Here is a 24,005-nt window from a genome sequence, read left to right as displayed (position 1 = left end):
GATGCAGGTTGGGCCCCTGGCGTGCTGTGACCTGTGGGCAAGGCAGGGTGGAGCCCAGAGGACAGTCAGGCTATCAGAGGAACATGCAAACTGCTATGTGTACCTGGAGAGTGACATCAGTAGGCTACAGGCAGAGCCAGCAGAGTGCGATGACCCGAGTGTGGGCAAGGCAGGATGGCAGCAAGACAGAGCTGGGCCATCAGAGGGACAGAACGCATTCTGCTGTGTATGCCGGAAAATCCAAGTGTGCCAAGGCACATACAAGTGGGCAAGCCAGGGGCAAGGGTGGGGTGGGTGGGGCAGGGGGGAGGTGTGACTTATCACCACTGTGGCAACCTCAGATGTCCAGTGAGTTGTGCGAGTCGGAGCATCAGTGCGAAGCTGTGTGATTAGTTGAGACCCCAGTGCGGGGTGAAGTTACAGGAGGATGCCATACAGGAAAGAACATGCCAGAAGGAATTTGTGGAACGGTATAAACGGTTCCGTGGTGGGAACATGCTAAGGTCATGGGTGTGCAACGGAGTGTGAATGGTATGAATCAGTGTGCTGCCTCCTAATTATTGGAGCAGGTCAGGCTGTGAACGCTGCTTGAACGAGTGCCCAGATTTTGGATTACATGAGATAAAGAAGATATAGAGACAGGAGCTGGGTGCAGCACCGTGGCTGATGTGGAGGGCTGGGGCATGGCAGTGCGCACAACGGCCTGTTGGAGAGCTTTGGAGAAAAGCACAGTGGGTTAACGTAAGGCAGCCCTGGGTCGGAACTGCATGGAAAGGCAGGCTTGGGTGATCATGCAAGGCTGTCAAAAGGCGGAAGAGGGGAAAGGGTGTGGACAGGCAAGACGCCATTAGGACAGAGAATAAGTGCATGTCTGTTCTAGTGCAGAGCACTGTGAACATTGGGAGCCATGAGGGGTGTGTGTGTGTGTGTGTGTGTGTGTGTGTGTGTGTGTGTGTGTGTGTGCGTGCGTGCGTGAATATGCGTGGAGGTCTGAGTGTGCAAGGCCACCTGCGAGTTGCAGTAGAAGGTAAGGGCACTTGAAACAGTGAGTGTGGACTTGTGAGCATCAGTCAAATTGAATCCATGGAAGATCTAGTATACAGATTGATGGTACGTACAGCACCCAGGGGCCCGTGTGGACACGAGTGCCGCCTCATGGGAATGAGAGCACGTCAGCAGGCCTCTCAAGTCTTGCACTAGTAGAAAGGCGTATAGATTCCAAGTATTGCCTCCACTCTTGCTGTGTGACCTTAGGCAGCTAACCTGACCTGAGTCTCAGCTTTCCTACGTGTCAGAAAGAGCGATGACCTCTTAGTTCACAGTGTGAGGGTTTAAATGAGTGTATAACTCTGGAAAACCAAAAGAAAAAAATATGTGCTTGATGCTGTGGCTCAAGACAGTGGTGCTGGCACATAAGATCACCTGAGTTCTGTGAAGAAGCCAACACAAAACTGTCAAGCCTTTGTGTTTTACTCCCATCCTGCTACAGAGCTATCCCCTAGGGCTGCACCCCAAAACTGCTTCCACAATGATGATGTCATCTAGGGTTTTGTTACCACTGTGTATGTACGTCTGACCTCCAAAATATAGCCCTGGCCTCCAGTTCCTGATGTCAGCCTGGACACACACACACACACACACACACACACACACACACACACACACACACGCACACACGCACCTTTCTTAGTCTTTCCCACTATAGCACTGAAAGCCAGTCTTCTGCCTCCAGCTCTGGAGCTGTTATGCATACCAGGACTGTGCAATCAACGTCCACTGCCATGACCAATCAGAGACATTGCTGCATCTTTACATATCTATGTAGTTAAGCATGGTCCCCAGGATGGTGGAGCCTTTAAGAGGCGGAGCCTCTTGGGAGGTCATGGGGGATGTTTCCTCCCTTCTCAATTCTTGAAGCAGGCAGCATTGCTCTCCCACGTGATGAGCATGACACAATGTAGAACTAAAAAAACAAAAGGGCCAACAGCCCATGGGCAAGAACATCCCCAAACCAGAACCTCTAAAACCTACTGCAAAACAAAAAGAAAGACAAGTCCCTGTGACCTACAGAACTCCTACTAGACCCTGCCTCTTAAAAGCTCCACTATCAAAGTTGATGGCTTCCATTTAAATAAATAAATCAAACCTAAGAAAAATTGAGAAAAACAAACAAACAACACCACCCAGCAATGTTTTGCAAATATCCACCAGGAGCCATGCAAGTGGTCCAGAACCCCTTCTCAGCATCCTCACTTGGACTGGGTGGTGACTGGGCCTCCAGTGCTCATCCTCCGCCAGCAACTGGTCCACAACTCAGAGGGCTTCTGTCCAAAGATGCAGACAGACCGCCCCATTCTGCCCGTTCTTGTTCCAAGGAGAAGCTGAAGCCCCTAGGGACTCACAAGACCGCCCCTAATTTTAGCCCCACCACTTCTCTGTTCATCTCCTCCCTCCGTTCTAGGAATAGAGGACTCCAAATGTTCCTCTCCCATACCAGTCCTGCCTCAGGACCCTCTGTGAGCACACTCCTCTCTGACCAGGATGTTCCTCCCTCTGGCAACCACATGGTCCACTCTTCTGTTGTTGTCAAGCCTTTACTCCTGTCATCAATCTTGACCACACCCTTTAAAACAATCACCTTCCCATAAAAGGTTTCTATCCCCTTCTTAGCTCCAGGCTTCCTCATAGCATACATGAAGCAATAGATACTCTTCTTTTTTCTTTTCTTGCTCTCACTAGTGGGAAGCTCTATAAGGCCAAAGACTCCTGTCTATTTTGTTTATTGTGGATGCTTAGAAGAATAGGGACTCAGTACAATATGTTGCATGACTGAACAAAATGTGTCCATTCTACAACTTTTTTTTTTCCTTATATGTGGAAAAAGCCTGAAGAAAAGCTAAGGTTTGGTTGGCAAGGATGATAGACACACAAGATGACACAGCTCAAATATTTCCAGAGCCGAAACTCTGTGCCGAGCTACACTGCTCCTGTCTCTCCACAGAGGATGGGGTGGGGGTGGGGGGGCGTGTGGAGAGGAAACAGGGAAGGGAGGACAGCAGGGCATAGACGCTGGGAAATGGGGACAGAGATGACATCTAATCTCCATGTTGGAGAAGTTTGTGAAACTGAATCAGGCAACCTACCTGTAGCTGAAATTTGGCCTGAGATGGGCTGACAGGGCCCCTTTAAGCCCAAGAAAACCTGAGACTGCAACAGAGAGCAGCTCTTGGCCACCAGTTGGAAATGAAGCAGTCTGGCTATATTAGGAAACTTACAGGCACGCAGCAAGAGCCACCAACACCCAGAGGAGAGATTGACAGTGCCAGTGCCCTGGGCAGGGAGATAAGCGGATGAAAGGACCGTCTCTCTGTGTGCCTGTGACAGGACACAGGAGGCCCACATCTGCAGAGAAATGCTTCTCAGTCTTCTAAGCGTCCTGGGCAGGGGTGCTTCCTCGGCTGCCTATCAATCCTTGTAGGGCATTCCACTGTTCTAAGGGACCCACCAATGTCCCCAGCAGCCACACAGCCTGGCAAAGCCACCTAAGTTTGACCCGTTCTCTGGTTGCTTTCCTTACTACCTCAAAACCTTTGCATGTACTTCTTTGTATTTTTGTCTTGGTTTTGTCACAGGGTCTTACTGTGTAGACCAGGCTGGCCTGGAACTCAGAGATCCACGCCCCCAAGTGCTGAGATTAAAGGCATGGGCCACCATGCCCAGGAATTTGGGGAATTTTACTCATGTTTTATGTGTATACATGTACTGCCTGCAAGTATGTCTGTGCACCAGGTGCATGCTGTGCCTATAGAGGCCAGAAAAGGACATCAAATCCCCTGTGGCTAGAGTTACAGAGGGTTGTGAGCTACCATGGAGGGTACTAGGAATCAAACACGAGTTCTCTGAAAAAGTACCCAGTGCACTCAACAGCTGAGCCATCTCCCCAGCCTTCTTTTGTTTTGGTTTTTGGTTTTTGTGTGTGTGTGGTTTGTTTGTTTGCTTGCTTGCTTTTTTGGGGGAGGGGTGTTTTTGTTTGTTTGCTTGTTTGTTTGTTGTTTTGAGACAGGCTCTTGCACTATAGCCTAAGCTGGCTTGGAACTCACTATTCAGCTCAGACTAGGTTCAAACTCCTGGCAATCATCCTGCCTTGGCCTCCAAATGGCTGAAGTTACAGACACGAGCTCCCCTGAGCTGGGCTCATTCATTCTTTCTCGGCCTGCTCTCTTCTCCTTCCGTCAGTCACGGCCATCTTTGACAATCAAACGTCAGCTTACATATGGCATCATCCAGGGAGAGTCCTGAAACCCTTCTTTGAGTGCTCCCCAAGCCAGCCTTGTCATCTTCCTAATGCTTTTCCCAAGTGTTGCGCGATAGCTGTCATGGCGATTGGTTTGCTGTAAGCCAGCCTTTCCTATGGGACACCAGCTTCCAGGCAGAAAGCAGCAGATTCTAACTCATTCCCATTACAGTCCCAGCATCCTGCATAATTCCCGGACCCAAGGGGGCCACTGGCAAACATTGACGTATGACTATGTTTTCCTGACCGCACAGTTAGGTTAGCTTAGGAAGAGGACCCACGTGCTGTTCTTTCTCATCCCAGAATGAAAGAGGCACTAGAAGCAGGTGGTAGACTCAGCAGTGCAAACCCTAGGAATGGTAGTCACAGCCATAGCATGGAACATGCAGCCCTATCTCGCAGGGAGACAGAGGCTGCATGCAGCTTCCTCCCCCACAGTTGCTCCTCTCATTTAGTTTGGAATAATATGGATTCCAGCCTTAATTCTGACCGTGAGTGGTGCTAAAACCCTCATTCGTTATTTACGCCCGCAGAGCCTCAGTTTCCAGTATTCTGTGAAGTGGGGGTGATGAGGCATGCATCACTGGCTGCTCATAAGGATTTGCTACAGGCCGTGCATCCATCACTCTAAGTGACCAAAAGGACACTGTCTCTACCCTCAGGACTGTGGACTCCAGTACCAGCGATGGGCCATAAAGCTTCTGACAAGGACTCAGGTCAGACACAGACGTGGTTCAGAGGAGAGGCGTGAGCCAATGTCTAGAGAGCTGCAGAGTGGGGAAGGCAGTTGACTTAAGATTAAGGGAGGAGCCAGGCACAGTGCCGCGCTCCTGTAATCCCAGCACTCTGGGAGGCAGAGGCAGGCAGATCTCTGTGAGTTCAAGGTCAGCCTGGTCTACAAAGCGAGTCTAGGACAGCCAGAGCTACACAGAGAAACCCTGTCTCAGGGGGGAAAACATTAAGTGAGGTACGTGGGAGGCGGTTGGTAGAGCTGGCATCAATGAGTGCTCCCTAAGGGATGCTGGACAGGAAGTGACCCCTGAAGACCAGCTCTTTTTGCCCCAGTGATGGGGATGGAACTCAGGTTGTGTGTTGCTGGTCACCTGCTCTAGCACTGAGCTACCCCTATCCCCTCAAAGGCCAGTTTTTTGGCAGGTCAAAGTCTGCTCAGAAATACTGGCCCAGAAAGGATTAACCGTAAAGATGAACCAGAGCCAGGAAGGACAGAGAGAGCCCAGGAAGAGATGGAGGCCAGCTACCGTTTTCTGCCTTGCCACGGTTTCACATAAAACAGCATGCTTGTGTTCCGTCCCCACCACCAGGTCTCTGGACTTGCTGTTCTCTCTGCCACACTCAGCATGGCTCCCTGCACTCACTGTTCTCTCTGCCACACACAGCATGGCTCCCTGTCTCGTTAGCCCCTCTTTTTCCTTCTGATCTCTGCACAAACTACACTCTCCAGTAAGCCTTCTCCAATCACTAGACCAGCCTGTATATCCTTCCATTTTTCCCTTTAAATTACTTTTCACTCTGCAATACAGCCACTCCTGAACTCAGGTGTCTGCAATTAGATCCCATGTTCCCACAGGCTAGGCCATGTCTGCATTCCCACATGCATGCCCAGCCCATCACATGACGACCTGCACATACAAGGCACTCAGTAGACACTGCCAGATTAATTGAAGGGCACATGGCCTTAGGTGAAATTCTGAGTCTCTCTCTCTCTTATCAAGACGGCCTGACAGATCATCTTTTCAGGGCTCCTGAAAGCTTTACAAAGGCCACCGTAGAGAACCTCCACCTCGCCACAAACAGGAGCTGCCCTCACCCCATTAGAAAATACATGATATGAATCTGAGGTGTGTTCCTTGCAGGCTTGCGTTCTGAGTTTGTGGTCCTCAGAATGTGATTCTGTTGGAAAGGGGAGCCTTTGGGAGGTGGGTAGGGCCTAGTTGGTAGAAGTATGTCACTAGGGACAGAACTTGGGGAGGGGTTATACCAGGCCCCCTAGCTCCCACTGTCTGCTTCACGGTCCACAGAGGAGTTAGGAGACTCCATCACTGTGAATTCCATCTTGTCTTGTCCAGAACAACGGATGGAGCCCTCTGAAACCTCGAACCAAAGTGAACCTTCCACCCTTATGTTGCCTCTGTCAGGTATCTTCTCATAGCAATGAGGAAAGTAACTGATACAGAAACTGCCCGAAGCAGAAGGATTCCTCAGAGGTGACCTGTGCTGCTAGCACCGGGACAGTCCCAAGGAACCGTGAGAGCTGGTGACCCTAACTCTGGGTAACAAGGGCACTGAGTTGATAAGCTCTCGTGCCAGCTCTCCAGGAAAAGTAAACAAACTTTGATTTGCACCATTCTGAGGTGTAAATACTCCCTCCCTGGCTGGTCAAGCCACCAAGAACTGAACCGTTACTTTGAAATTTTCCTAAAAGCTTGACTGTGGGCTCTTCTGAGCCAGTAAAAGCTGGCTCAGTGCCAGTATTTAATATGGAATCTAGAGTCCGTGTTTTCTACAGGCAGCTATGGATAACCTGGTGGATGTGAGAATCTCTGAAAAGTCATAGCTGCCACAGAACTCAGAGAGGAGATCATCTTGTCTAAGGAAACAGGTTATATGACCACCTCTATCCCATCCTGGTCCACTGTGTTTATCAGCCATGATGCTGATACTAACAGGGCCTCTCTGTGTCCCTTGCCACAGCAAGTTAATGTTATATGGAATCAATTTGCTTTTAAGGAGAAATGTGGCCACTGGGCATGGTGATACATGCCTGGTCTTAGCACTTAGTAGGCACAGGCAGACACAGGCAGATCTCTGAATTCAAGTCCAGCCTGGTCTAGGGAGTGAGTTCCAGAACAGCCAGGCTTACAGATAAAGGGGAGGGGAAATAAATGTGGTCATGTTTTCTTTGCAAAAAGGGAATCTCAAAAAGGCTCTGACAATGAGTAACTTGCCCAAGGCTACATGGCCAGGCAGTAGCTCAGCTGAGACTGGAAAAACAGATCTCCAGGTTAGCTGACTCCTGTCTTGGAGGCTTCAGAACCCTGGGGGTGTCCCAGAATTGGAAGAAAGGAGGAAGGAACACTTGGGATCCTGATTCTGGGAAATGTCCTGTTAGGATCTGAGTCTCAGATGTCCCCTACAGACTCGTGTGTTGGAACACCTAGTCCCTGTAAGAACACAGTGTAAGAATCCAGCTGCTAGGCTGGGCGTGGTGGCGCATGCCTTTAATCCCAGCACTCAGGAGGCAGAGGCAGGTGGATTGCTCTGAGTTCAGGGCCAGCCTGGGTCTACAAAGCGAGTCCAGGACAGCCAAGGCTACACAGAGGAACCCTGTCTCAAAAAACAAAAACAAAAACCAAAGCCAAAAACAATAACATCAACAACAAAAAGAATCCAGCTTCCTCCCTCCCTTCTTAAAGATCCTGACAGGCACCCTGCTGAGCCGGTAGCTCTTAGTCCCCAGCTGAGACTTCCTGACGTCATGGCCCTCACTAGAGAAGTGAGTTTACACATCAAAGAGGGTATTGGTGGCCTCACACCCCACCCTAACCCCTTCTCTGCTTCCTGCCTGGGATTCAGAGAGTCTGGGTGCAAGCTTTTTGAAACCTCTCCCATCCTCAGAGAGGGATAAGAGGCTCCCATTTCTGCCACGTGCATCTGGACTTCCTTTCTTCAGAGGCCTCAACATGCTGTCTCTGGTGTCATGCTGTCGTCTGTCTGTTCATAGCATTAATAACTTTTCTAACACGCTTTTTGCTCCCCAGTAGTTTATCTCAGGGTCCCTCTTGACCACACCCCTCCACCCAAAAACCTTTCCGTCTCCAGCTGGCAGTGTTGCTTTAGGTTTTGGTTGAGGTGGGTTGCTTGAGACAGACCTTGCGTCTGTACCCCTGCCTCCTTCCCATGCCCCACTTCCGGATTTGCCAAGATGTGAACAAGCTACCTGGCAAACTCCTACCACTAGCAGCAAACCCAGCTGCCATGTCATCTCCATATGATGTCATGTCATCTCCACATGACGTCATGTCATCTCTACATGACGCCATGCCATCTCCACCATGACGCCATGCCATCTCCACATGATGCACGTCATCTCTACATGATGCCAAGCCATCTCCACCATGACACCATGTCATCTCCACATGACACCGTGCCATCTCCACATGATGCCGTGCCATCTCCACCACGATGGACTTTTCCCTCTCAAACTGTCAGCTCCACCTCCCCCACATCCCCGCCCCCCAAAACCTAAAACCTAAAAAACAAACCACAAAACCCTCTCTTCCCTTAAGTGCTTCTATCGGGTGCTCTATTGCAGTGAGAGAAAAGTAACGAATACACCCTTGATGTCTTTTTGCACCTCGAGGATGTCTTATCTTGTCTACACGGACATACATTTTGTGTGTTGCAGAGGGAGCGCATATACCCACTGCAAAGTATCCAAACAAGTGAGTATACGGACAGACTCTCTACTGTCTCCTCAGGTGACACCACTGTCCTCCTGGCCATTTGCTACACAGAATGTATGTGCATGACAGGTAGAGCAAAAGGCTAGGGGTTACACGGTAGGGTGGGCACTCAACAAATGCTTGCCAGGTGGCATTTGTGCTCTTAGCACGCCTTTGATTCCTTTGCCTGTGAGCCAAAGAGGTTGACGTCTATATAACTGGGTCCCACAAGCTCATGCATTTCTTTCACCAGTCTGGGCAGCGTGGTGTTTCCCCCATAACGGTTTCGAGGCCTTGCTCTCTGCCTCACCTGCAAGGCTAGCACCACAGTCTCTCCAGCGGTTTCTAAACGCCACCATCCATCAAAGCCCCACAGCGCTCTGGTTTCCTGGGATCACCAAACAGACAGCCCCGAGCAGAAGAGCTGGCAACGTTCGTGACAGCTCCCAGGAGCAGGGTCAGGTTGCAGCTATAGATGCCAAGTCTCCTTAGCCTTCAGAGCTCTGCCACCCCCACATGCAGGCTGCTGCCCCGGATGACACCCTACAGCTCACACAAGAAGCTGAGGATTAACTGGGCAACACCGGCTGGGTGCTGACAGCCCAGAGCCTGTGTGGTCTGGGCGGAAGCCCCTTGGCCAGGCCTGGGTCAGCTCGGCACACCAAGGGTTGCCAGCAACACTGAGGACTATAGACAAGAGCTGACTTGGCTATGCAGCGGGGAGGGGGGCCCGAGGGCTGGCTTTAGAGGCAGCTTATTACTGTCACACAAAACCTGGGACCACCGTCCCTGCCTCTCTCAGTCCTCCCAGCCACAATGTCATCAACACCTACCTGTGCCCCTGCCTGTGCCCTTTGCGAGCACCACATCTTACCACCCAGGCGATGGTGGTCCAGGCTTCCATCCTTTGTACGGGATCATTACTACTGTATTAAATTCATGAATGGGTCTCAACACTGCCCTGGCCCCGGATGGCCTTGTCCACACCCTGGAACAAAAGGGCATCCCATGAAAGCAAGCAAATCCTGTCACTCTTCAGCTTTGGGAGGCCGGCAAGCCAGCTTAGTGGGTAAACCTGCTTCCTGCCAAGACCATGATCTGAGTTCAATCTTAGGGACCCACATGGTAGGAGAGAAGTGATTCCTACAACTCTGACCTCTGACCTCTGACCTCTATACATGCACTGTGGTGCGTGCACACCCACACAAACATAAATATGTAAAATGAAAAAAAAATTTTATTTTATTTATTTATTCTTATGATGCTAACAGCGAAATCTCAGCCACTGAACAACGTCACCAACCTGCCTCTCTCATTGTCCCCATTTTTCTCACACTGAAAGCCACATTCTTACAATGGCCTTGGAGGACCGTACGCAACCCTTCACAGAATGTCCCTTGCCCATTGCTTTCCATGCCCGAACATTATATGGACACCGCGTCCTTCTCTGTATGTCCCATCAAGGGGACACACTGTTCATCTGCCCTGCCACTGGGGGAAGTTACACCTGGTTGCTTAGTGAGGAGGGGCGTGCAATTCCACTTTTAAAATAAACAGTAGGAACAGTGACTCCTGAACAGCATGTCCTATAGGCTGTAACACCTCAGACCTGACCATGTCTCTCACTCCACTCCATGGTGGTCAGCCAGCATGGGCTCAAGCTCCCTCAGGCACCAGGTGCTCATCACTGCTGACAGGGAGAGCCCAGGAGGCTCTAGTGCCTTTGCTCTACTGGCTTTGCAAATTGTTTCCCCTACACCTGGTTCCTCAACCCTCAGCACATGCCACTTATATGGGAAGTAAAAAGTCACACAAGAGGAAGTGAGGCCAGGCCCCACTGCCTTGCTACTTTATGGCCCTGGCTAGGGGAGGGGTAGGAGGGAGCAGGGACAGCCCTCTGGCCCATAGTAGGAAGCACCCTGCCCCCTTCAGCCCACGCTCTCAGCAGAAGCCCTAGAACATGAGACTGGACATTCCTCACAAGGGTGTGGCCAGCCTAGCAGAGCCGGTCTGAGGAACAGCTGCTGGGGGCACAGAATTAGCAACCCCTGGAAATCAGCAAGCTGACTGAGTGAATCCCCAAGGCCTGCCTTGGACAGGGCACATCTGCTGAGACTAGGCCAATCCGATACATGAGTCACGGAAGCAAGGCCCAGAGAGGAAAGACTGTGTCCGCTTTCTCGTCTCGTTGAGAGAGCTCTCCTTCCCGGGAGTACCAGATAATACCAAGAAGCTGCCCAGACAGCACTTTGGCCCACTGTCATGCTCATCCCTGGCTGTGAACTGTGACATAAGATTCTTGAGATGAGGTTAGATTATGCTGATTCTACATTCGAAGTGGAGCCATGCCTGGTATAGGTCCCATCTACATTGGCAGGTCACGGGGGGGAGGGGGGGGGCAGAACTGAGCCAATCAGCATCTTAGCTTATTAACTCTTCCAAAGACAGAGGCTGGTTTTTGTGTTCAAAATCATTGTCCCAGAGATAAGAACAGCTATGATTCAAGCTATCTGAATTGATTCAGCCTGAGGGATCTGGAGGGCGCCAGAAGGAGAAGGCATATTCTGGTTTTTTCATATATGCTGGGCATACGCTAAGGGCTCTACACTTACCATCGCCTCTCATTGTTTCAACCATATGTCAAGAGAAATTTTAACAGGTGGGGAAAGAGACACAGGCGATCCGAGAGGTTACTTGATGTCCGCATACTTAGCAGGTGCACAGCTAGAGTCTGAGCATCCCGGGTGCACTAAACCCCCTGCCCCAAAGACTAAGCACAGTGGCGTGTCTCCTGTCAGAGTCTCTTAGAATTTCTATACTTTGTCTTCAACCGAGACATTCTAAATTTAAAGGCACTACTTGGAAGCCTGAGAAACAAGAATCACACTAGAATTGAGAAATGCATTAAACAAGGTAAGAGGATTCAAGGTCGACATGAAGTAATTATATCAGGAATGGAGAGCTAGCTCAGCAAGTAGGAGCCCTGGCCGCTATTCCAGAGGACAGGGTTTGCTTTTTGTAAGATGGCCATTTTTACTTTGTTAATCCTACTGCCCCCACGAGCATGGGACAACTTTGCGTCTTCTGATACCTTCTTTAGTTTCTTTCGTCAGGACTTGAAGTTCTTGTCATACAGGTCTTTGGCTTGCTTGTTTAGAGTTACACCAAGATACATTTTATTGCTTGTGGCTATTGTGAAGGATGTAGTTTCCCTACATTTGTATCCAGGAGGGCTACTGGTTTTCTTGAATTGATTTGTACCCAGCCATTTCGCTGAAGGTGTTTATCAGCTGTACGAGTTCTCTGGTGGAATTTTTGGGGTCACTTATATATACACTATCGTATCGTCTGCGAATAGTGATACTTTGACTTCTTCCGTTCCGATTTGTATCCCCTTGGTCTCCGTTAGTTGTCTTATTGCTCTAGCTAAGATTTCAAGTACTATATTGAAGAGATACGGTGAGAATGGGCAGCCTTGTCTTGTCCCCGATTTCAGTGGGATGGCTTTAAGTTTCTCTTTATTTAATTTGATGTTGGTAATAGGCTTGCTGTATATTGCCTTTATTGTATTTTGGTATGTGCCTTGTATCCCTGGTCTTTCTAAGACTTTTAACATGAAGGTTCTGTTCCCAACACCCATATCACCCTTCTGTAACTCCAGCTCTGAAGGATCCAACGCTTCTGGCCTCTGTGTGCATTTGTGCTCACTTGCACATACCCACATACTGACACAAACACCTGCACATAACTAATAAAATAAAATCTTTCCAAAAAAGAAAAAGAAAATGATTATGTTTCCATAACCTAGTACTGAGTGGCTGAAAAAAATAAAATTTAACGTGCATTTACAATGTCGAAAGAAAGAAAGAAGAAGACAGGGCCAGCATGAAGGCTCGGCAGCTTTAGGCATCGTAGAGTCTGACAATCTGTATTCGCCCTTGAGACTCACAAGGTGGAAGGAGAGAACTGACTCCAAGTGGCACCCCCACATGTACATGGTGGTATGTGTGTCCCCCGACCCCAGCAAATTTAAAAATGCAATGACATTTTTGTAAAATGACTGCCTAACATTTTTTAATGTAGGCATTGAAAAGGTCAAAGCATTGCTGAGTGAAATTGAAGAAGACGTCAATAAACGGATATATACCATGTCCATGGATTGGAAAACTCAATGTTGCTGGGTGTTATAAAGCTATGGCAACAAAAGTAGGTTAGCATTGTTAGGAATGCAGATGAATAAAAATAAAAAAATATTCCTTTAAGGGCATAGATAGATAAGGAAGTTAAGTTTTTCTAAAGCTTAATGCTGGGAGTATAGGTGCTCAGAAAATGTGACGATCTTGCCCTGCTCAGTCTTCTGTTCTGACAGGTTCATTGAGTTTGCATGTTCAGAATCCACTGGACTAAGTGAGTTCAAGCCACTACCTTTGAGCAAGGAATACACACACACACAGAGACACACACAGACACACACAGACACACAGACACACACAGACACACACACACACACACACACACACACACACACACAAAGATTTTGAAGGTACAGAGGATGAGTTTAGAACACCTGGGAGTTCAGAATTCCTTGAAGCATGCCTCCTGGGCTGGGCGTGTGTCTGGGAGAGCATTTCCAGGGGGTTAACTAAACAGGAAAGGGCCACCTGGAACGCAGATGGCGGCTTCCCATAGTCTGGGGGCTGTGGGAATAAAAGAGGAAAGGAGAAGGCTAGAGGGTGCCGAGGCTCTCCTTCCCTCACTACCTGGCCTCTGATGTGGTGAGCGGTCTTTCAGCCACATGGTCCCACACTGTGAACTCATCATGCCCTCCTGTGTCCCAATTGCTTCTCCCTTAAGCTACTTCTATTAGATGCTTTGGTCACGAAGACATGAAAGTGGGTAACACGAGGCCACATACTTCTGTTTGCATGGGGCCCACGAGTCAGGCGGGCGGTCCTGTCTATTTTGTGTCATTGCCTACCATCTATCAAAATGCTTTCTAATGACATAAGGCACTTCATTCTTTAAAATAAACTGTTATTTCATGTATTTATTTATTGTATGTGCATGTCTGCCACAGAAGTCCATGGAGGACAGAGGACAGCTTGCAGGACTCGGCTTTCTCCTCCCACCATGGGAGTCAGAGAACCAAGCTCAGGCCAGCACGCTTCAGGGAAAGCATCCTTAGCCCCGTTATCTCGCTGGCTCAGAATATGCCATCTTCTCTAACCAGAAGTCCTTGACATTTTGCAGTTTCCTCATCTGCACAATGGGGTAATAACAATACTTCCTGTAGAGGAACATGGGCCATGTCAAGTGCCCAGGACAGCACCCAGTACATGGTAAACACTGCAAAATCATTAACTATTATCACTGTTAGTTTTATGGAAAACAGTCAATGCCGGGCCCCATATTCACACTGCATTCTTTGTTTGCTTGTTTGAGATAGGGCTTCATGTAGCCCAAGCTGGCCTCTACCTACTTATACAGCCAAAGATAACCTTGAACCCCTAACCCTCCTGCCTGCCTCCTCCTCCTCCTAAGCCTCGCCTTACAGATGTGCACCTCTGTACCTGGCTCTGGTGCACATCATGGTTACTGAATTTATTTATTTTTTTCTTAATTTGTGTGTGAGATCACTTTAAGAATCTGGTGATTAAAGGTGCATGCCTTTAATCCCAGCTGTGAGTTTGAGGCCATCCTAGTCTACAAAGCAAAGTCCAGGACAGCCAAGGATACACAGAGAAACCCTGTCTCAAAAAAAAACCAAATTAAAAAAAAAAAAAAAGAATCTGATGATTATCTGAGAAAGCATCTCCCTGGGAAAGAACAGGTTGCCCATTTGCGTATGCATACACCCTACAAGGCAGTGGCCCCCAGGTCAACAAAGCAGGGATCACAGTTGAAGGGGGTGGCTTTCATCTGTGATCTTAGCACTTGGGAGGCCAAGGGCTTTGTCTCCAAAGCAGAGATCAGAGAGAGAGAGTTAGGAGAGAAGGAGGAAGAAAAGAAAAGAGAAAGCCAGGGTCACAAATGGTCCTTCAAAGGCTAGCGTGTTTGAGTCTCCTGGTGGAAGTGGTCAGGTAGCCAAGCAGAGACTGCTTCTCCAGGGCTCGGTTGTGTGCTGGGCTTTAAGTCAGCAGCTATTTTTAGCTTTACTTTATATGGCCAGGGAAGGAATGAAGGCTATAGCAGCGGGAGGGCGCCAAGAGGCTCCATTCCAGGGCCCTTCCCCACCCCCACTCGCTTCCCTGCCAGAGCCGAGGAGCTTAACCTCCCATCAAAGCAAGACTGGGGAGGAGAGCGCAGCCAGCCGAGTGGAGGTGAGAATGGCAGGGCCTTCAAAGAAGGTTCTGGTAAGTTGTTTTAGGACAGTGGCTTCCAACCTTTTAGGCCATGACCTACAGTAACAAATACTTTTACAACAAGGCATAAATAAGCACAGATGTTTAAACACACACACACACACACACACACACACACACACACACACAGCGGTACTTATATGTGTCTATACATTATTCTTATGCGCATGCATGTGTACACAGACAACTTTAATAAAATTTTCCAGCAAATAATGTTTCATCTGTTCTCCAAGAAAGACTCCAATAGTTTCTGTTCTACTGTTCTTTCAATTTGAAAAAAAAAATGTAGGTCCTGACGCACTAAATTGATTTGTCTACCAACAAGCCAGTTGGTACCTCCAATTTGGAAAACTGATGTTTGCTTTGGTTTAGTCACGGCTGACTGCAAGACAAGGCAGAGTCTCAGTATCCAGGACAAGAAGCAAGTTTCGACTCTGTGTGGAGGCTGAGGCACAAGCTTCAGGGCCTCCTGTCACGTCATTAGTGGACTCTGGCCTTTCAATCAAAAGTGCAGCTCGCATGAACGTGCGGCGTGTCATAGCTCACCACTTATTCCAGGAAGTCCTCCTGAGCACTGGAGTCCCAGCCTTGGGCTCCAGTCCCTCACCTGGCCCTGCCTAGCACTGGCCCCTGGGCTAAGTGTGGCTCTTGTTACACTCCTGGCTCGAGCATCCTGTTCTTTCTACCCTTCCCAGTAAATCATGGTGCTTGCTTAGCAAAACACAATATATGCTTATTGAGTGAATTGACAGTCTCAGTAGTGATGACAGCAACTACTACCATTTACTGAGTTCTGTTATTTCTGCCGTGTGAAATCGATGAGGTGGGCTCGAAGGCTGGCTCAGTCCGTAAAGACACTTGCCTCTGACCCTAATGATGTGAGTTCAATCTCCAGTCATATACCATGGAAAGAGAAAACAGACTTTCAAAAGTTGTCCTCTGACTTCCACACATACGCTGTGGCGGTCACATATGCCCTGTCCCCCCCCCAATAAATCTAATGACATTTTAAATCATGTGACAGATTAGGAGTGGTTCGTCTCATGGATGAGGAAACCAAGGCTCAGAAATAATCCAGTGGGGCAGAGTCATAACCCTGGACTCTGTCTGGCCCCCACCTGCTCCTAATCTTAGGATCTTATTTGTCCACATTCCTCTTGGTGCCACCCAGGAGAGGGCAAGGGGCAAGTCCTTAACAAACCCTCAGGGGACTGATGACAGGTTGATTAAAGTCATTTTCCGAAGCAGCAGCCACATCTAAATTTGGACGGTTACACTTTGCGTGTGGCTTGGGAGAGAGAACCCATGAGGTTTCCAGAGTCCCTGGATGTGGAGCCATGTCACTGACAGGGAGGCTGGGCAAAGCAGGTCAGCTGCTCTTCTGACCACCGGGCCTCAAGAGCTCCCGGGCATACCTCTGCTCAAACCCCGGACCCACACACCAGGGTCACCTGACCTGTGCCCGCACTGCTGCCTCGGCCTCCTTATTCTTCAGACATGCCAAGCCTGGTCCCACCTCAGGGCCTTTGCACCTCCACTCCCTAACTGGAAAGTTCTCCTCTCTGGTCCTCCTCAAGCCTGCGTCTGAGACCACTTCATGCAACCTCTTCCTTCTTTAGTGGTCACCTTGAGAAATTATATAGAGTGTGTTGTGTGTGAGTGTGTGTGCGCGCATGTGTGTGTGTGTGTGTGTGTGTGTGTGTGTGTGTTTCCTGGTTTGCTTCAGTCTCCTTCACCAAACAGGGGCTTCTGAAGGATCTTCTCCGCCCCCTGTTCCATCCAGTCCTGAGCACTAGGTACGGTACAGTGACAGGTGGTTAGCCTTGTTGGCTGCAGGGCGTAAATAGGTTTCCTCCTTTTAGACACATCAGCAGATCAGCCCATCATATCTTGTGCTCACCCAACCCCAGCAATGTGTATCCCTGTGATTCACAATCAGATCTCCAAGGCCTTGGAGACAGAGACGAGAGACAGAGAGAGATGTTTGGCACATACCTGCCATATACCTTTTTGCATAGATGAAGGCAAGGATTGTGTCCATTTTATATCTGGGAAAACTGAGGCTTGCTCTCTGCCCAGCCTCTAGTGCCTAGTACCATGCTCAACAAAAACATCCTCTGAGTTGAAGTGCACTGACTCGGAGGCTTGGTGAATGACTCAAGGTCATTGGAATTTCTCCTCAGTTCAATCCAGTTCCATCCAGTTCTCCAGAGCTGTTCTATGTGCTCTCAGAAGCTGGAGGGACAGAGCTGAAGATGGGTCCTCATCCCAGGCATGAACCTATCCTGCACCTCAGGTTGTTCTCACTGTGCCTCAGCTTAAGTGGACTCACCCCTCGGGCTGCTGTTGCTCAGCCCTGTTTTCTTGCTGCACTCTCAGAAGGCCCCTTTCCCTACCCTGCCACAAAGGAGAGCGACAGCTATAACTACAACCACCTACAAGTGGCTTCTCATGCCGAGTAATTATTTTCTAAAGAGCCACAGCTTTGAGTCACACAGTACAGCGCATGGTGGGGCGTGCCTATAATCTCAATACTCTGGAGGCTGAGGCAGGAGGATTACAAGTCCAAGCCAGCCCGAGCTACATTCTGTCATTTAAAAAAAACAACAAACAAAAAAAAAAGCAAAACAACCAAAAGACGGTAACTGTTTTCTGCGAGAGTTAGCAGGTAAATGCTTTAGGTTTTTTGAGACATCAGGCAAATGTGAGGATATCGTACGGGGGATCTCATCTATGTTACAGAATATTTTTCTTTAGATTTCCCCCCATAATTATAAGTCTGAAACACTCCCACTTCACAGTATACACAGCACAGGCAGAGGTTCACTGACCAGTGATCTCTACAGTTTGCTTTCCCCTGATTCCCTTCCTCTCTCTCTTCTTCCCTTCCTCTCTTCCTTCCTTCCTTTCTCCCCTGTCCTTCCTTCCCTTCCTCTGTCCATCCCTCCCTCCCTTCCTCCTTCCTTCCTTCCCTTCCTTCCTTCCCACCATATTTTCAAGCTGTTATAAAATGATCCTCCTGCCTTAGCCTTCCAAGTAACTAGAACACCACATGGTACCAGTAAAGCGACACTTTACCGGTGAACATGTTAAAACAGCCTTTGTCGCTTGTGTTGCTGCTCGGAAGGTCTGATGAGCCCTGAACTGGCACCTGTGCTGGGGGTAGATGCCGGCACTATTTGTTCACTGGCCATGTTCTAAGCAGTACTGATGTCCCAAGTGCCCCATTGTGTGCATGAGAAACTAAGGCTCAGATAAGTGACATGTCTAGATCACACCCTGCAGCTGAGGTAAGTACTGCCATTCCCCAGCGCTCTCTTGCCTTAGAAAACTATGACGCGCTCTGAGCCTCTTTAAATCCTCCTTCTGCTGAGACAGACTCCAATGCCTACTCTCACCGTCACAGCTCTCCCACCAAAATCTAGCTCAGGAGTCCTGTCGCGAGCTTCCCTGTGCCCCTCAGACTTGCTTGCTCTCTTCTGCCACTGCTTTCTGACATGTCTGTGTATGGTGCTGGCCTGCCTGCCTGTCTGTCTGTGATGCCACAGTCCATGTCCTGGTCCTCTTTGTATCTAATCATTTGTGCAATAACTGATAAATAAAAGTTCCCACCGAAACATCCATTGAATAAGGCTTGGGGTGTAGAGCAATTGTCTAGAAATATGTGTTGAATGAAAGAATGTATTGAGTGGATGGATGGATGGATGGATGGATGGATGGATGGACGGATGGATAGATGGACAGATGGATGGATGGATGGATGGATGGATGGACGGACGGATGGACGGACGGATGGATGGATGGACGGACGGACGGACGGACGGACGGACGGGTGGATGGATGGATAGACGGATGGATGGATAGATGGACGGATGGATGGATGGAGGGGTGGATGGATGGATGGATGGATGGACGGATGGACGGATGGATGGATGGAGGGGTGGATGGATGGATGGACAGGTAAATAGATGCTGGGTTAATAGATGGAGGGATGGATAAATCGATGGATGGTTGGATGGATGAGTTGGGAGATGGATGGATGGACGGATGAGTCAGATGGGAGATGGATAGATGGGTGGATTGTGGGTGGATGGATGGGTGAATGAATATACACTTCTGATCTATCCTGTGGAAGTAATTCTCATAGCAAAGTTGAGTCCAGCCCCCTAGTTCTGCTAAAGCGCAAGCTAAAATCTGTTTACAGACCTAGAGAGTGAACAGAAATGACTATATCTTACCAGATGTCTGGGGAGTATACATCCACACAACAGCCTTGCACTAGGCATTCCTGCCAATCTACTCAGTAACTGCGTTATTGCCCCGCTTTTTCTGATAAGAAAGCGGGTACAGAGAGGCAGAGTAGCTTACCTAAAGCCACACAGCAAATAACACCCTAGACCATCTATTTCTTTGCCATTTCCCACTGCCCCTTCCAGATCCCCCTCGAGCTCTGTGAGCAGAGCTGCGCTCACCTCCATCTGCGTAGGTCTCCGTGCCATAGCCGTCCTGTAGGCCGTTGTTCCAAGTGCCCTCGTACTTGGCACCGCTGCTCGAGCTCTGCCTGATTCCATAGCGCCCCTTGAAGCCATGCGTCCACTCCCCCTTGTAGAGCCAGCGCCCCTTGGTCTCTATGCCAAGCCCATGCCGTTTGCCCTGGCTCCAGTAGCCCTCAAAGGTATTCCCACTGGGCCAGGTGTAGACGCCTGCCACTTCAAAGCCAAAATTCCAGGAGCCCGAGTATTCACCCTGGCCCTTGGGACCGGTGCACAGTCCATGCCCATGGGCCTTTCCCCCCTCCCAGCCCCCACAGTACGCCCCGCCATCGTCAAAGTCAAAGCGGCCCCCGCTCATCTCATCTTCACTACTGACAACAACGCCTCCGTCCTCCAGCTTGGGCTGTTGGGGTACCAGATGCTGTCCAGGCACCTTCAGCCTGAGCCCCTAGACTCACCACTGGGCTCCAGGAGTGGGGAAAAAGCAAGACGCCAGCAGAGGCGGAAAGAGCCCAAAGGCCAAGTCGGCAGTGGGGACACTGGTCAGTGCCATGGCTGGGAGGCCCCCTCAGTCACCCCAGCACGGCAGCAACTCTGAAAGGAAGCAGATAGAAGAGACTCCAAGTTCCCACAAAGCGTCCCAGGTCCAGCTTCCATGGAGTCCGGTGTGTCCTCCTCAAAAAGAGCAGTGAAAGGAGTTGAGGGGTCCTGTCTTTTCAAAGAGGGGCAGTTCCCAGTTCCCAGGTTGAGTTAGCAACCTAGGAGAGGCTGAATTCCCCGCCGCCCACCCTGAAGCAGCCGCTGGCCCCCTTCTCATCCACCCCAGTGGGCGTGCAGCTCAGATCTCCCGGCTGCCCCGCCCCTTCTCCAGCCCTGCCTTCCTCCCAGGATAGAAAGGTCAGTGTTGCCCTAACAAGGCCATTGGATCTCAGAAGCTGCTCCCAAAATAACCCCCTAGCTGGCCCAGCCCCCTTCAGAGCCGGAGGGAGGGGGCCTCCCAATCCGATGGGCCTGCAGACCCAGGCATTGGCCCTAGGGCTGAGCAGGAAATCTGAGAACCAAGTGTGGACAGCTAGTCACTTGGTGTCTTGCCTTCTTGTGGGTCAGAGCTGCTTCCCACCTGGGAGTCCCCAGGACCTGCAGGCAGGGAGAAGAGCCCGAAACCAGCCGACTGCCCAATCCCAGGCCACCTTATATCCCCTAGAGCGCAGAGGGTGGCAGACATGGGGCCCTACCACCTTGAGCATGCTGTGACAGGACCTGGGGCTTCCGATGCCAACCCCATTGAAGAATCCAATGACCTACAGAGAAAGGAATGGTTGGGGGGTGCACATACGCCTTTGAAAGCTGAGTGGAACTCAGAATGAGCAGAAAAGGTCCTGTTCACAGTCCTGAACATGAGCAAGTCGGATTTCTGTGTTCACGTCCCCACCTCACGCCCAGCCCAGAAAACTAGTAGGAGGAACCAGTTCAGGAGGCTGGGGAGACAGCTCAGTTGGTAAATTACATGCCATGCATCAGAACTTCAGTCTGATCCCCAGAACTCATTTAAGGAAAACCAAAACCAAAACAGGTGTGGGGGCATGAGCTGGGGAGGAGGAGACTGGCAGATCCTGGGGCTCGCTAGCTGGACAATCTAGCTTAACTGGTTAGCTCGAGTCTAACGAGAGACACTGTATTTAAAAAAGGGTGTGTGTATGTGTGTGTGTGTGTTAGATCAGGATGTAAAGTAAATAAATAAATGAAAATATTTGGGGTAACAAGGACTAACACCCCAAAATTGACCTTTACCCTCTACATACACAGAGGGGGGGAGAAGAGGGAGAGAGAGAGAGAGAGAGAGAGAGAGAGAGAGAGAGAGAGAGAGAGAGAGAAAAGAAGAAGGAGGAGGAGGAGGAGGAGGAGAAGAGGTCTTTCTTGGTGGTGTTTACCTTTTCCAGAATCATCCCTGTTCCCTTGGGCCCAGTTAGGGCTTATTGCCCTCAGCCACAGTGTCTTCCTTGTCTTGGAGATGTATTTCTTCTTACTGGAGGTTGGTGGGAACCTGGGTGCTGGAAATCCACCCAAGCCCTTGGCTCATGGGCCAAGAGCCTCTGAAGTCTGGCCTCGTGGGTTCTTAAGGTACTGGAGCAGAAGCAAATTTGGGAAGAGGAATCGTGCAAAAATAATGATCTCCAGTGTTTCCAAGTGAACCTCATGCTACCACAGCCCACAGCCTGTGTCAGGAGTACAGAGAGGGCAGTGTGTGTGTGCAAGTGTGTGTGCAAGTGTGTGTGCAAGTGTGTGTGTGTGTGTGTGTCCATAGCATGGCTAGAACTGAGGGTTGGAAATCACACAGACACACAGGCACACACACACACACACACACACACACACACACACACACACATGCATGTGTATGCACACGCACACACTCATACACACACAAGCTAAGGCCCAAGAGAATATTACACAATTTTCTGACTTCAGCCATATCTGACATATTTCCAAGTCCCATGATGCTTTTGGCCACTGAACGTCACTGCGGACATTTCCTTGTTTTAGAAATGGGCAGATTGTGTTCTCTGCTTCCAACTCCACTGATAACCAGTTCTTATGACTGGGTTCCTGCCAGTTGCTGGTTCTCGTGATTACGCGCATAGCCGCTGATCTTACACAGCCCCTTTGGTCCACACGTCAGCACCAGCCTCCACACAAGCTGTCATCTTGGCCAGACGGCTGGTACCCATCCAGGTGGACCTTCAGTCTGCTCAGGCAGCTCCCCACTGAAGCCATTTTCCCTGTTTCTCTCCCAGATTCCTTCCGGTCTGGCAGTCGTGGGAAGCCGTCCTCCATGCTCACCCCTAGTAGCTTCCCTGTGATGGATTCCCCTCCAGAAGATCCACAATCATAAAGACACAGATTGCACAGCCCCAGACAGACCAATGGAGTTCAGGCTTCCTGGGAGAGGCCTTGGGTCATTGCATCTGCTTTGAGCTCCCAGCACCTCACATCTCTTGACTTTGAAACACTGTGGATTTTAATCTATTCATTTTTAAGATTATGTGTATCTGTGCATAGCTACGTGCACATGAGTGCAGATGCCCTTGGAGGCCAGGTGTTGGACTCCTAGAACAGGTGATTGTGAGCCTCTATGTGAATGCTCGGAACTTTCTAGAGTCCTTTGCAAGAGCTGTACCCCTTAACTGCAGAGCCATCTCTCTAGTCCCTTATTTATGTATTATATTTACCCCTTGCCATGTGTGCACATGCATGCGTGTGTGTGTGTGTGTGTGTGTGTGTGTGTGTGTGTGTGTAGAGACAGAGAGAGAGAGAGAAGAGAGGAGAGAGAGAGAGACAGAGAGAGACAGAGAGAGACAGAGAGAGAGAGAGAGAGAGACAGAGAGAGAGAGAGAGAGAGAGGGAGGGAATATGAATCAGTCTCAGGGGTCATCAGACTTGGCAATAAAGGCCTAAGCTGCTGAGCCATCTCACCAGGCCCATTGTGAATTTCTGAAATAGTTTCTTGATAATATTTGTAGGTTTGCATATTTACTTTAAACAGGCCATACAGAGCGAGAAGTTTGAGAGTTAAGTGTATGTTTAAATGCCAGTTCTGAGCCGTGCCTAATGGTACAGGTCTAGCTACTTAGAATGCTGAGATGGAAAGACTTCAAGTTCAAAACCTACCTGGGCTACACGATGAGTTCAAAGCCTGGACAACCCCTGCTACCCATCTAAAAAAAAAATTTTATATATATATATATATATATAAAATAGAGTGCTGGGGACAGAGCTCAGTGGTGGTGTGCTTGTGGAGTGGTGTAGCAATGAGGGCCCAAGTTCAATCCCTAATATTGAAAAATGAAAAACAAAACAAAAAAACCTCCCAGCTCAGTATTTGGAGTGATTGCCAACTCTCTTTAAGCCAAGGTCCTATATCTCTAGAACTTGCCTGGGATCAACCTTTGCATTAAGGACAATCACAACCACCTGACATGAGCAGGTGTTACAAGGGTCTCTACTTTAAGGAGGTTCGCATTTAGGGACCGAAGGGATGGGTTATGGTTATGAACACCTGCTGCTCTAGCAGAGGACCCAGGTTTGGTTCTCAGCACCCCACACCATCTGTAACTAGTTCAGGGGATCCAATGCCCTCTCTGGCCTCTGTAGGTACCAGGAAAGCACACATTGCCTATAGATATACCTATAGGCAAAATACAGGTATGAAATAAATAAGGTTCATATTTTGAAGGCACTACACCCCTAAATAACGCTGGCTATTATTACTACTCTCACACAACAAATTGCTTTTCAGACCACTCTGATTAATAAAATCGTCAGCAAGGAAAGACTAAATACTAAGTCCACTGGCATTGAAGGGGTCCATCTATTCATTCAGAATCACCCTGTG

At 49.4% G+C, this 24,005-nt stretch overlaps 1 protein-coding gene across 1 annotated transcript in view; it reads right to left on the bottom strand.

Moving 5' to 3' along the window:
- JPH2 (junctophilin 2) overlaps positions 1-20,701 on the bottom strand; it is a 63,382-nt gene extending 42,681 nt beyond the window's left edge. Inside the window, exon 1 of the mRNA XM_084777381.1 lies at positions 19,592-20,701. Coding sequence (XP_084633507.1) covers positions 19,592-19,970 — 379 coding nt within the window. The 5' untranslated portion in view covers positions 19,971-20,701. The remainder of the gene's footprint in view (positions 1-19,591) is intronic.
- Between the last annotated feature and the right edge of the window lie 3,304 nt (positions 20,702-24,005).

The sequence above is a fragment of the Acomys minous genome (genome assembly GCF_964271855.1).
Source record: "Acomys minous genome assembly, chromosome: 3".
Classification (NCBI taxonomy): Eukaryota; Metazoa; Chordata; class Mammalia; order Rodentia; family Muridae; genus Acomys; species Acomys minous.
This window is presented reverse-complemented; position numbering and strand designations above follow the sequence as displayed.